The 10,518-nt window shown below is 47.0% G+C and overlaps 1 protein-coding gene across 1 annotated transcript; it reads right to left on the bottom strand.

The window, feature by feature from the left end:
• Positions 1-8,281: 8,281 nt before the first annotated feature.
• LOC130463406 (uncharacterized) lies at positions 8,282-9,815 on the bottom strand. Its single transcript, XM_056832532.1, has 4 exons — positions 9,429-9,815; positions 9,080-9,308; positions 8,498-8,751; positions 8,282-8,365 (listed from the first exon to the last, which is right to left on the bottom strand). Exons 1-4 carry the CDS (start codon positions 9,813-9,815, stop codon positions 8,282-8,284), a joined length of 954 nt encoding a protein of 317 aa, XP_056688510.1.
• Between the last annotated feature and the right edge of the window lie 703 nt (positions 9,816-10,518).

Below are 10,518 nucleotides of genomic sequence, written 5' to 3'. Positions count from 1 at the left end.
CATTTGGGCGATAAGTAGTCTTTGCCTCTTTTACACGTGCTCTTGGTCGTGCCTACATTAGTGCAATATGCCTTACTCTTTTTAGACTTGTACCGTGGGATGGTTAACTTATGGTGCGACGTAGGCTTGTGTGGCATAACAGCGTGTCTTAGAACATTCTTCCATATGTTGGGATATCATTATTATTTTTTGCATTGGAGTACTTCATCACGCTTCGTTCAGGTGTTCGAACAAGTGTAGCATCTTCTGCGTGGGTTTGCACGGCTTATTACTTCGTTCGATGCGAGGATTCATAGGTGTTTCTTTCTTATTTTTATATCTGGGCAAAACTTGGCTAGCAGAAATATTCAGCGCCCAGGCTGGGGCGTTAAAGATATAGGCGCCCAGCTCTGGGCGTTGAAAATTATCTCTGGGTATATTTTGACGGTTCTTATCCTTGATTTTTTCTTTCGCTTTTGCTTTGGAACGAGGTAGACTGTGTAACGGGCGCTTTATAGGGCGAGCGTTAGGTGCAGTAGTTTGATCGGAGTTTTGGTGACTCGCGATTTTCAGTTACCCCTTGTTAGTGGGGTGACTTTATATATTCTAAGTAGTGCTTAGAATTTGGGAGGGGTTGTAGCCATTCTAAGGTTCGTTTTACGCGATTAAAGCTTAGGATTGTGCCCCTATGACGTATGTATAGCATTAGCGTCGAGAATTTGCGATAAAATCGTCATTTCGAGCATTTTTAGAGTGTTTTTCTCAAGCCTCAATTGTAGCTACGGGATTGGCTTGGTGCTATAATGCTTTGCATACGCTTTTTATGCATTCATGGTGACACGGATCATGAATAGTTTGAACTAGACTCGTTTAGTGCGAGGTACGTTCGAGTAGTGATCTGCTACTTCTCTTGTAAATGTCGTGTTGTGCGACATTGCCATGGTCAAGGTAGTCACATGTCGAAGTGTGCCTTGACCAAAAGTTAGGTGCCTTTCTTTACCCATAATCATAATTAGAAATCTTTTTGACTCACTTGCAACATCGGGATAAACGCATACTTAGATTAAACCAACGACTCTTTATTATGTTCGAAAAAGTCTTTGAAAATTATTTGAAAATTATTTAAAATCCGAGTCCTACTGTGTACAATCCGAGGTGTCTGTTTGGATAAATTCGACTTAGGGACGAACTTGTCTTGATGATGGTGCTAACAATCGATCGAGCTAGATAATTGAATATGGTGAGAACAAGTTGTAAAAGCATAAGGTAATTGTAAGTTTATTTCTTGAGAGTTGCGTATATAAAACAAACACGACTAAGCCATTTTATAGGCATTTACAACATGAGTGTAACGTTTATGGAATAATTGCCCATAATTAGATAATAAATCCGTAATGAAATCCGGCTCCATCTGTAACGTCCGTTTTGAGCCCAGCAGTTGGGAAGACCGTTCGAATACTACCACCTCACGCCTTGCTAGTATCCACGCACACAATTCTTGCCACGTATGCCCACGTCACCAAGAGGGTATTTTCCCCCTAACAATTGTCCCCAAACCCATTTTGAATTTTATTCCGGGAAGTTCAGAAAGGAAAAATGGGTTTCATGAAATAGGAAAAGGAGAAACTGCCTCTTAACCTCCCCAACACTGACGGTGTTAGAGTCATGATGATCTTTGCCTTGGGGAAACCAACCGCCCAACTGCGCCAATAAATAAGGCTGCACTTCCAACCATCCGAAATCACTTCTGCAATTTCTCTCCTCTCTTTCCCAGAAAAAACGATCGGCACCCTTTCTCTCTCCTTTCCTCAGGTAACTGCTCGATTCTTCTTCTTCTTTACTTTCCCTCTTCTTCTCCGATTTTCCTCATGTCGCAGCGAATGGGAATGAAATCCACTCGCGCGAAGAACAAGAAGGTGGTGGTGGAGTGCGATCTGGTTGAGGGCCCAATTTTCGCCCCTACCCATATACTGGACAAGAAGAATGCTCGGTCGGCCACTTGGGGAAAGCAGAATGTGGAGGCACTTAGGGAGGAGTGTGGCTTTCCTCCGTCGGCGGTAATTCGGTTGCCGCAGCCCGATGAACGGGCCGACTGGGTATCGGACGGTTGGGTGTGCTTCTACGAGTACCCCTTCAAAATTGGATACACTTATCCTTTCTCGCCTCTGGTGAGAGGGGTTCTGAGGGCACTGGCGGTGTCGCCGGCGCAACTGATGCCACAGGTCTGGAGGGTAATGCGCCTGGTTGACCATTTGGCGGGCCAACTGGACATGGAGTTCCGGGTCGAGGACCTTGTGTACACCTACAAGGTCCATAATTATGGGGCTGGTAGGTACTTGCTGCATGTCAAGGATGACAGGGAGGCCCTTCTTGGTGCGGATAAGTCGAACGACCGTGGGTGGATGGGTCGGTTCTTTTTTGTGGAGTTGGCTAGTTTAGGGTCTGACTCCGACTTTTTGACGGGAGAGTGGATGGCTAGAGGTATTTGTTTGTTTCTTGGTGTTTTTGGGCTTGTTGATTTGACTTTGTCTCACTTTTTTGTTTTTGTAGGTGCATCCTTCGACACAGTTGGTGTCGGTGCTGAAGCCATAGAGAAGACTGCTGTGCTGCTGGGAATTCCTCTAAAGGACAGAGCCTTTGTCGGCACCAAGTTCGAGCGCGAAGAACCTCAGGAAGAAGAGATCTCTGAACCTGTGAGCATGTCGACATCAACAGGTAAACATGGGTTAGGATTAGTTTACAACTTCGGGTTCGTTGCCCTTTTTCAAATTACAATCGTTGAGACGAGACTAAGTCGTCAATAAATATTGTTTAACAGGAACTGGCCCCTCGACTCGTTCTGGTAAGGCTCCCTCTGCGGATGCACTGCTGAAGAAGCGGCTCGAGTCGCTAGGGAATACGTCCCGAGCTTAACCCATCACCATGTTGTCACCTCCGAAGCCGCCAAAGACTTCAACGGACACCATGGTGACAGGGGAGACCAGCTTGCTCATGCCTGCTGAGAAGAAACTGCCACCTCCGCCCTGGAAGAGGAAGTTTGCAGTGGAGTTCCCTGACGACTATGGGTCGACAGACGCGCCAAGGGTTCAGCTTTGGCCCGAGGTTGATCGTCTGTGGATGCCGTCAAGCCGGGAGCGTCAAGAGACCTTGTCCCCAGTTGTTGCAACTGTTGAGAGCGTCTCGGATGCCTGGAGGGTATGTCTCAACTCCCTTTGTTATTTTACTGTAGTTTCGTTCCCTACATGCCATCTTCGTTTCGTCGGTGTAGTGATAGTTAAATTATTTTCTTTTTCTGAACAGTCCCTGCAATCTTCTTTAGCCACACGTCATCATGTCATAATGTTAGAAGATCAAATAGTAAAATTGAAAAACGACATGAAGAAGGCAAAGCAGGAGGCTGGTCGTCTTGGCGATGTGGTCAAGGAGGCGACGGCGAGGGCTGAGGCGCTGCAGGTGAGTCAGGAGAAGGGGGCTGCTGAGGTCGCGCAGCTGAATGTTGAGAAGGAGACGCTGGTTGTCCAAGTTGACGAGCTGAAGACGTCTCTCTCCAAAGTCAAGGCGAGGATTTACGAGTGTGCTGATTACTACACTTGGAAAATGAAGGCCGAGATGATGGAGGAGTTCAAGGCGGGCGAACATGTGAACTGGACTCCTGACGAGGTCATTGCTCAGTTTAACACTGCAATCCCCGAGGACTATATCCCCCTGGTGCCGTTAGCGATGAAGAGGACGTCGAGGAGGGTGCGACTACAACCAGCCCCGATGTCGAGACGATGGCGGCACCAGGCGATGGCGAACAAGGGGAGAATGCAGGCCCCGCAGACCACCAGGAGTAGTTCTGTCCCCCCTCCTTAAAAAATTAAGTATTTGAATATTGTGTTTGTCAAACAATGGTTGCTTTTGTTTTTTAAACAATGTGTTTGTGTGTTCGGCCTTTGGGAAGGTCGAAAAAATATTTGTGGCTGTGTTTCGCCTTGAAGGCGGCAGTCTTTTGGATGTTTTTGGGCTTGTCCAAGGGGACAAGTCATGTAAATATTTGTGTGGATTTCCAATCTTGTGTTTGCTTGTTTGTGTTTGGAAAAAATATGTTTTGTTTTTGTAGGTTGGGCACATACCTCAAGATTGACTTTGGCGACGCCTCCAGCCTGTCAGAGAAGAATCTGCAAGATGTAAACTGTAGAGAATGTATAACTGCATTCCATTGTATGTGTATTGTACATTGTAGTGTACCAGGCGTTTTTGTAATGGCCTAAATTGTGTTTTGTAATTTGTACAGTTGTTTTTCAGGCATTTTGTATGGCCCAACTCGTAAGATCTAAATTGTAAATGTAAGCTTCGTAACATGTAATGTATACAATCAAGTTTGAATAAAACAGGCGTTTATTTCTCATCACTTTGTGTCTCTGAATACGCGTACACAATTTCAATTATGTTCTCCTGTATGTTGTACTGCATATTTTTGTTTCATCTGTTTTCTCCTTGTTGTACCTTCACCATGTGGGCATCATACTGTCAACATAGCAGAGCGTGAGGATTGGCCGTTGGTGGAGCCAACGGCCCTCCGATGCTTAAGTCAGTATGGAACGACATGAAAATGAAAGCAAATTATGACAAGGAGAAAAAAAGAGAAAGAGGGAGTTCGAGGAAGAATACTGGACGAGGTCGAGTCGAATCCTTATGTTTGTTGTTCCTCCCAAGTATACACTTATGATGTCGTCATGATGTTGTCTGCAAAATGAGATGGTGGCGTGAGGATTGGCCGTTGGTGGTGCCAACGGCCCTCCGATGCCTAAGTTAGTAATGGTGATATCATGTAAAAAGGAAAGGAAAAAGATAGAGGGGAAGAACTTAACTTCTGGTTGCCTATAAGTGCATACAACCCGAGATATTCTCGATTTCACAATATGTCGTGCGCACCCTATCTCGGGGATGTCGACATAATGGTGACGACTGCTAGAGTACCTGTTGCGTTTAAAAAGAAACTAGAAAGCAAAAAACATGTGAGTGTTCAAAAGTGGTACAGTTTTAGGTGTGTTGCGTTCCAACTTCTTGGGATGGGTGTGTCATCTTTGTCAACCAACTCATACGCTCCATGACCTGTTCTTCTCACGATCCGGTAGGGACCTTCCCATGTCGGGGCCAGTTTACCGTGTCAAGGATCCTTTTTGTTTGGGAAGACCTTGCGTAGAACCCAATCTCCCTGCTGAAATACTCGAACCCTTACATTCTTATTGTAGTTGTTTGCTACTGTTTGCTGGTAGGATGCCATCCTAACCAATGCTGCTTCTCTGAGTTCGTCAGCGGTATCGATGTCCTAACCCAGGACTGAGTCGTTCATCCCTGGAGTCATGAAGTTACTTCTTGCTGTGGGGAGCTCGACTTCGGGAGGAATGACTGCTTCGCAACCGAAGACCAAGGAGAAAGGAGTGTGATTGGTCGCCGTCTTGGGTGTCGTCCTGTCGGCCCAGAGGATCATAGGTAACTCGTTTTCCCATCTCCCTTTGGCGTCGTCGAGACGTTTCTTAAGGTTGTTGATGATGATTTTGTTACTGGATTCGGCTTGGCCGTTTGCTTGAGGATATCTCGGTGTTGAAGTGTGCAGGGTGATGTTATACCTGCTGCAGAATTCCTTGGTTTTGTTACTGATAAACTGAGAACCATTGTCGCAGACGATCTCGGAAGGGATACCGAACCGACTGAGGACGTTGCGTTTGATGAACGAGATGACTTCAGTATCTCGAACTCGCTTGAAAGCTTCTGCTTCGATCCATTTGGAGAAGTAGTCAGTCATTGCCAGCATGAAGACGCGCTGCCCTAACGCTTGTGGTAATGGCCCCACTATGTCCATCCCCCATTTCATGAAGGGCCAAGGGGATAGGATGGGGTGGAGTACTTCACAAGGTTGGTGAGAGATGGATGCGAACCGCTGGCAGGAGTCGCACTTCTTTGCAAAGGTGATTGCGTCCTTCTTCATGGTGGGCCAGAAATATCCCATGGTAAGGGTTTTGTGGGCTAAGCTTCTTCCTCCGGCGTGGTTTCCACACTCGCCATCATGTATGTTGCGCAGTGTCGACTCGATCTCGTCATGATCTAGGCACCTCAGGTATGGTCCTGCAACTGATTTTCTGAACAATACTCCGTGGATGAGGATGAATCTGGAGGCTTTCATGCGGAAGGACCTTTCGTGGGTAACTCCAGGTGGGATGGTGTTGTGTTTGAGCCAGTGTATTTATGGGTCGCGCCATGAGGGCGTTTGAGTGGGTTGGGGCTGTTCGGTGATGGGCAGGTTATCTTTGGTGATGGCTGGATACATTAAGTGGACTACGGGGATGGAGGTGAGTTTAGGTTTGATGTTGGAGCCGAGATTGGCTAAGGCGTCGGCCTGGGTGTTTTGATCTCTTGGTACTTGTTGTAAAATGCATGAGTCAAACTTGTTCACGAGCCTTTTTGCTATTTCCAAGTAAGCCTGCATCTTTGAATCCTTTGCTGCATACGAACCATTAATCTGACTGATAATTAACAAAGAGTCACAACGTACCTTAAGTCGGCGGATGTTCATGTCGAGCGCTAGTGATAATCCTAGGATCAAAGCTTCATATTCTGCCTCGTTGTTGGTAGCTTTGAACTCGCAACAGACAGACTGCACTATGGTGTCCCCTTGTGGTGATTTCAGCATGATGCCGAGGCATGTTCCCCGTATATTCGAGAAGCCGTCGGTGTGTAGGGTCCATGTTGAGGAGGATCCAGCGTCGGTTAGTGTGTTTACTTCAAGATCGACTTCGAGTTGTAGGTTCGGGCTGAAGTCGGCCACAAAATCTGCTAGAGCTTGTGACTTGATGGCTGTGCGAGGTTCATACCTGATGTCGTAACAACCTAATTGAATCGCCCATTTGGACATCCTGCCAGATAACTCGGGTTTCCTCATGATTGACTTCATGGAATAGTTAGTTCTAACAATAACAGGATGGCATTCAAAGTAAGGACGTAATTTAACGGAAGCAACAACAAGTGCAAGGACAAGTTTTACGAGATGAGAGTACCTTGTTTCGGCGCTAAGTAGAGACTTACTGATGTAATAAACAGGTAGTTGTTTCCCGTCTTCCTCTCGTACTAATACTGCACTGATGGTCGACTCCGTCACCGCAAGGTACACCTGTAATTCTTCATTGTCTTTTGGTTTGGATAGCAGGGGAGGGTTCGTCAGGTACCGCTTGAGTTGCTGTAAAGCGGCTTCGTGGCGGTCGGTCCAGCTGAACTTCTCATTCTTCCTAAGAATGTCGTAGAACAATTTGCATTTGTCGGACGACCTGGAGATGAAGCGGTTGAGGGCGGCCACTCTGCCTGCTAATTTTTGCACGTCTTTCTGGTTCCGAGGTGATTGTAGGTTGATGATTGCACGGATCTGGTCAGGACTTGCTTCGATCCCTCTTTGCGTAACCATGTAGCCTAAGAACTTTCCAGAAGAGACCCCAAATGAGCACTTGGTGGGATTGAGCTTCATGATGTATTCTCGCAAAACGTCGAAAGCTTGTCGGAGATGTGTGATATGATCCGAGGCTTTTTTGGATTTTACGAGCATGTCGTCGATGTAGACTTCCATTGTGTCACCTAGCTGGTTTCTGAACATTTTGTTGACTAAACGTTGGTAGGTGGCGCCGACATTCCTTAAGCCGAATGGCATGACCTTGTAACAATAAGTGCCCCGCTCCGTGATGAAGGCGGTTTTCTCTTGATCTTCTGGGTGCATCAAAATTTGGTTGTACCCACTGAACGCGTCCATGAATGAGAGCATCTCATGTCCTGCAGTAGCATCAACCATGGCGTCGATGTGGGGTAGAGGAAAAGAATCTTTGGGGCATGCTTTGTTGATGTCGGTGAAATCTATGCAGACTCGCCACTTCCCGTTCTTCTTTCTTACTACGACGACATTGGCTAGCCAGTCCGGATACTTCACTTCCCTGATCTTCCCTGTATCTAGCAGTTGCTGAACTTCATCATTGATAATTTGGTTGCGCTCAGGAGCGAACTTTCGTCGCTTCTGCTTGACGGGCTTATGATTGGGGTCGACACTGAGCTTGTGAGTGATGACGTCTGGGCTAATGCCGGGCATATCTTCATGGGACCATGCGAAACAATCTGCGTTGGCTTTGAGAAAAGCGACAAGTTCCGACCTGATGTTGTCAGGAACATCGCATCCAATAAAAACAACCTGGTCTGGCTTTGCGGGATCCAGGATGACCTCATCGAGCTGTTCGGACTTGGGCTCGTTGTAGCTTACCGATTCAGAACTGGAATGTAATTGCTATAAAGAGGATTTGTTAGTGGCCGAAGGCTTCAGGGCCGCTTTGTAGCACTCTTTGGACTCTTGTTGATCTCCCTTGATTTCCTGAACTCCCCATCGAGTTGGGAACTTAATGGTTTGGTGATACGTCGAAGGGATGGCCTTCATGTCGTGGATCCATGGCCTGCCCAAGATAATGTTGTAAGATGAAGGGCAATCAATAACACAAAATTTTACCTGTTGGTTTATCCCTTGAGCGTAAACAGGTAAGGTGACTTCTCCGAAGGTGGTCTTTGCTTCGCCGCTGAACCCTATCAACACGGTGGATTTTTTAACGACGTCCGTATCTGGGTTAAGCCCCATCTCTTTGAGGGCATCAAGCATCATCACATTAGTTGAGCTGCCGTTGTCGACTAGGACGCGTTTGATCATGCAATTCCCAACTGGAATGGAGATCACTAGGCCATCGTGATGTTTATCCGAGATGTCCCCTGCATCAGATTCGTCAAAGGATATAGGGGTTAGATACTTGGCGGCTACGGCTCGGGCCGGTCTATCTATCTCGTTCTCTCGAGCGTGTCTCTTCGCTGCGGAATAAGTTAAACCACAAATGTCAGAACCTCCAGCAATAGAATTCACAGTTTTAGTATGAGGAGGAGGTGGAGGAGGTCTAGATGGAGGGCTGAGCATGTAAACAACCTAAAGCTCGAAGTTGAGCGTTAAGCCACTCATTCTCTTAGGTCGTCAAGGAAATCGGACGATTTCAAAGTCGGAGTAGCTCTAGGTAATCTGTCTTACTGTGGGCTTAGACGTTGATACCCGTGCTTACTTCACCGTTAGAATTGTTTTTGTTGATGACTCCACGAGCTTTGTCTGACATGACGTCCTTTAGCTGTCCGTTCTTTAATAGATAAGCCACTTCTCTCCTTAATGCGACGCAATCGTTGGTTGTGTGGCCGATGTCAGCATGGAAGTCGCACCATTTCGAGGGATCCTTCTTCGACTCAGGTTTGCTAGACTTTGGCGGCCATTGCACTGCTTTCCCCATCTTTGAAAGGTGGTTCATTAGACCTACATTGTCAACACAAAAAGAGTATTCGTTAATTTTTGGAGGTAGATCCGGGCTGTTCTTCCAGTCGGAGTCGTAATCATCTTCCACCACTGCTACGTGCTGAGGTCGGGAATAAGGAGCAGGACGATCATTGCTTCTCTTGGGGTAGGGCAATCGTCTTTCCATCTTCGAGTAGTCGTTGCCCCCTTTCCGAGAATAAAGAGTCTCTTCCAGCCTCACTAGGGCCATTGCTTTAGCTTGAGCATCTTCGAACGTCTTGCAGGTGTATTTGATTAGATCCCTCCAGAGGTCGGTTTCGCCATATAACCCTTGTCTGAATGCTTCGATAGCTGTTGGGACATCACATTCAGGGACGGTCACTTTCTCCCTAATGAAACGGGCTATGTAGTCCTTCAGAGGTTCGTCGGGGCGTTGAATTATTCGGTACAAGTCACTTGTTTGCTTCTCTAGGCACCTGCTGCTGGCGAATTGTTGATTGAACATATTGTCGAGATGAGCAAAAGAGGTGATGCATCCATTTGGTAGGCTGGTTAACCATTTCAAGGCGGGCCCAACTAGCGTCGAACCGAACCCTTTGCGAGGCTGGCTTCTCTCATTTGTTTGGGAACTGGAATGGTCATCATCCGTTGTTTATAGGTCAGGATATGTTCTCTTGGATCGGACGTCCCGTCATACATAGGCATATTGGGTGGACTGAACCGTTTAGGGATGTCTATTGCATCAATGGGATCAGCGTACGGCGAGTCGGCATAACTGTCTAGGCTGGCTTCTTTTATTGGTGTTGGTACTCCTGGAATTTTGTTTATCATGGTCATAATTTGTTGGAGTTGGTAATTGGTGTTCTCGCAGATGCTGTTGAGCACCGGGACAAGTGGGCTGAAGGTTTCGGGAATACTGGCGTGGAGATGCTGATAATAGGTATTTTGTGGGGCATACGCCATGAGGCTGGTGGGGAGTAAACTGCGGTACCACTTGCTGCATATATTGGGGCGTTCCTTGAGTCGCGTGGGTACCTGCAACATAAGGGAAAAGCGTTACAAAGCCGTGACTAACCGGAGCGACTAACCTGTTAAGAGGAGTGTATGGAGAATAGTTTCGAGAAGAGTCAGGTCGCATTAGTGCGCTTGGAAACACTGTTTGTGGCGCCTGGCTGGCTGGGGGAGCTGTCATCAACTGGGGGAGCGTT

The sequence above is a fragment of the Spinacia oleracea genome, chromosome 6 (genome assembly GCF_020520425.1).
Source record: "Spinacia oleracea cultivar Varoflay chromosome 6, BTI_SOV_V1, whole genome shotgun sequence".
NCBI classification, from domain to species: domain Eukaryota; kingdom Viridiplantae; phylum Streptophyta; class Magnoliopsida; order Caryophyllales; family Amaranthaceae; genus Spinacia; species Spinacia oleracea.
Note: the sequence above shows the minus strand (reverse complement) of the source record. Positions and strands in the feature narration are given on the sequence as shown.

Excerpts from the sequence above, each read along its gene's own strand:
- LOC130463406 (XM_056832532.1), bottom strand. The coding sequence starts at position 9,815 with ATGTTCAATCAACAATTCGCCAGCAGCAGGTGCCTAGAGAAGCAAACA. Across the intron at positions 9,309-9,428 it reads CTTATTCCCGACCTCAGCAC|ATGGGGAAAGCAGTGCAATG; the intron begins GTAGCAGTGGTG and ends CACCTTTCAAAG. Across the intron at positions 8,752-9,079 it reads TAACGGTGAAGTAAGCACGG|GGGACATCTCGGATAAACAT; the intron begins GTATCAACGTCT and ends AATCTGATGCAG.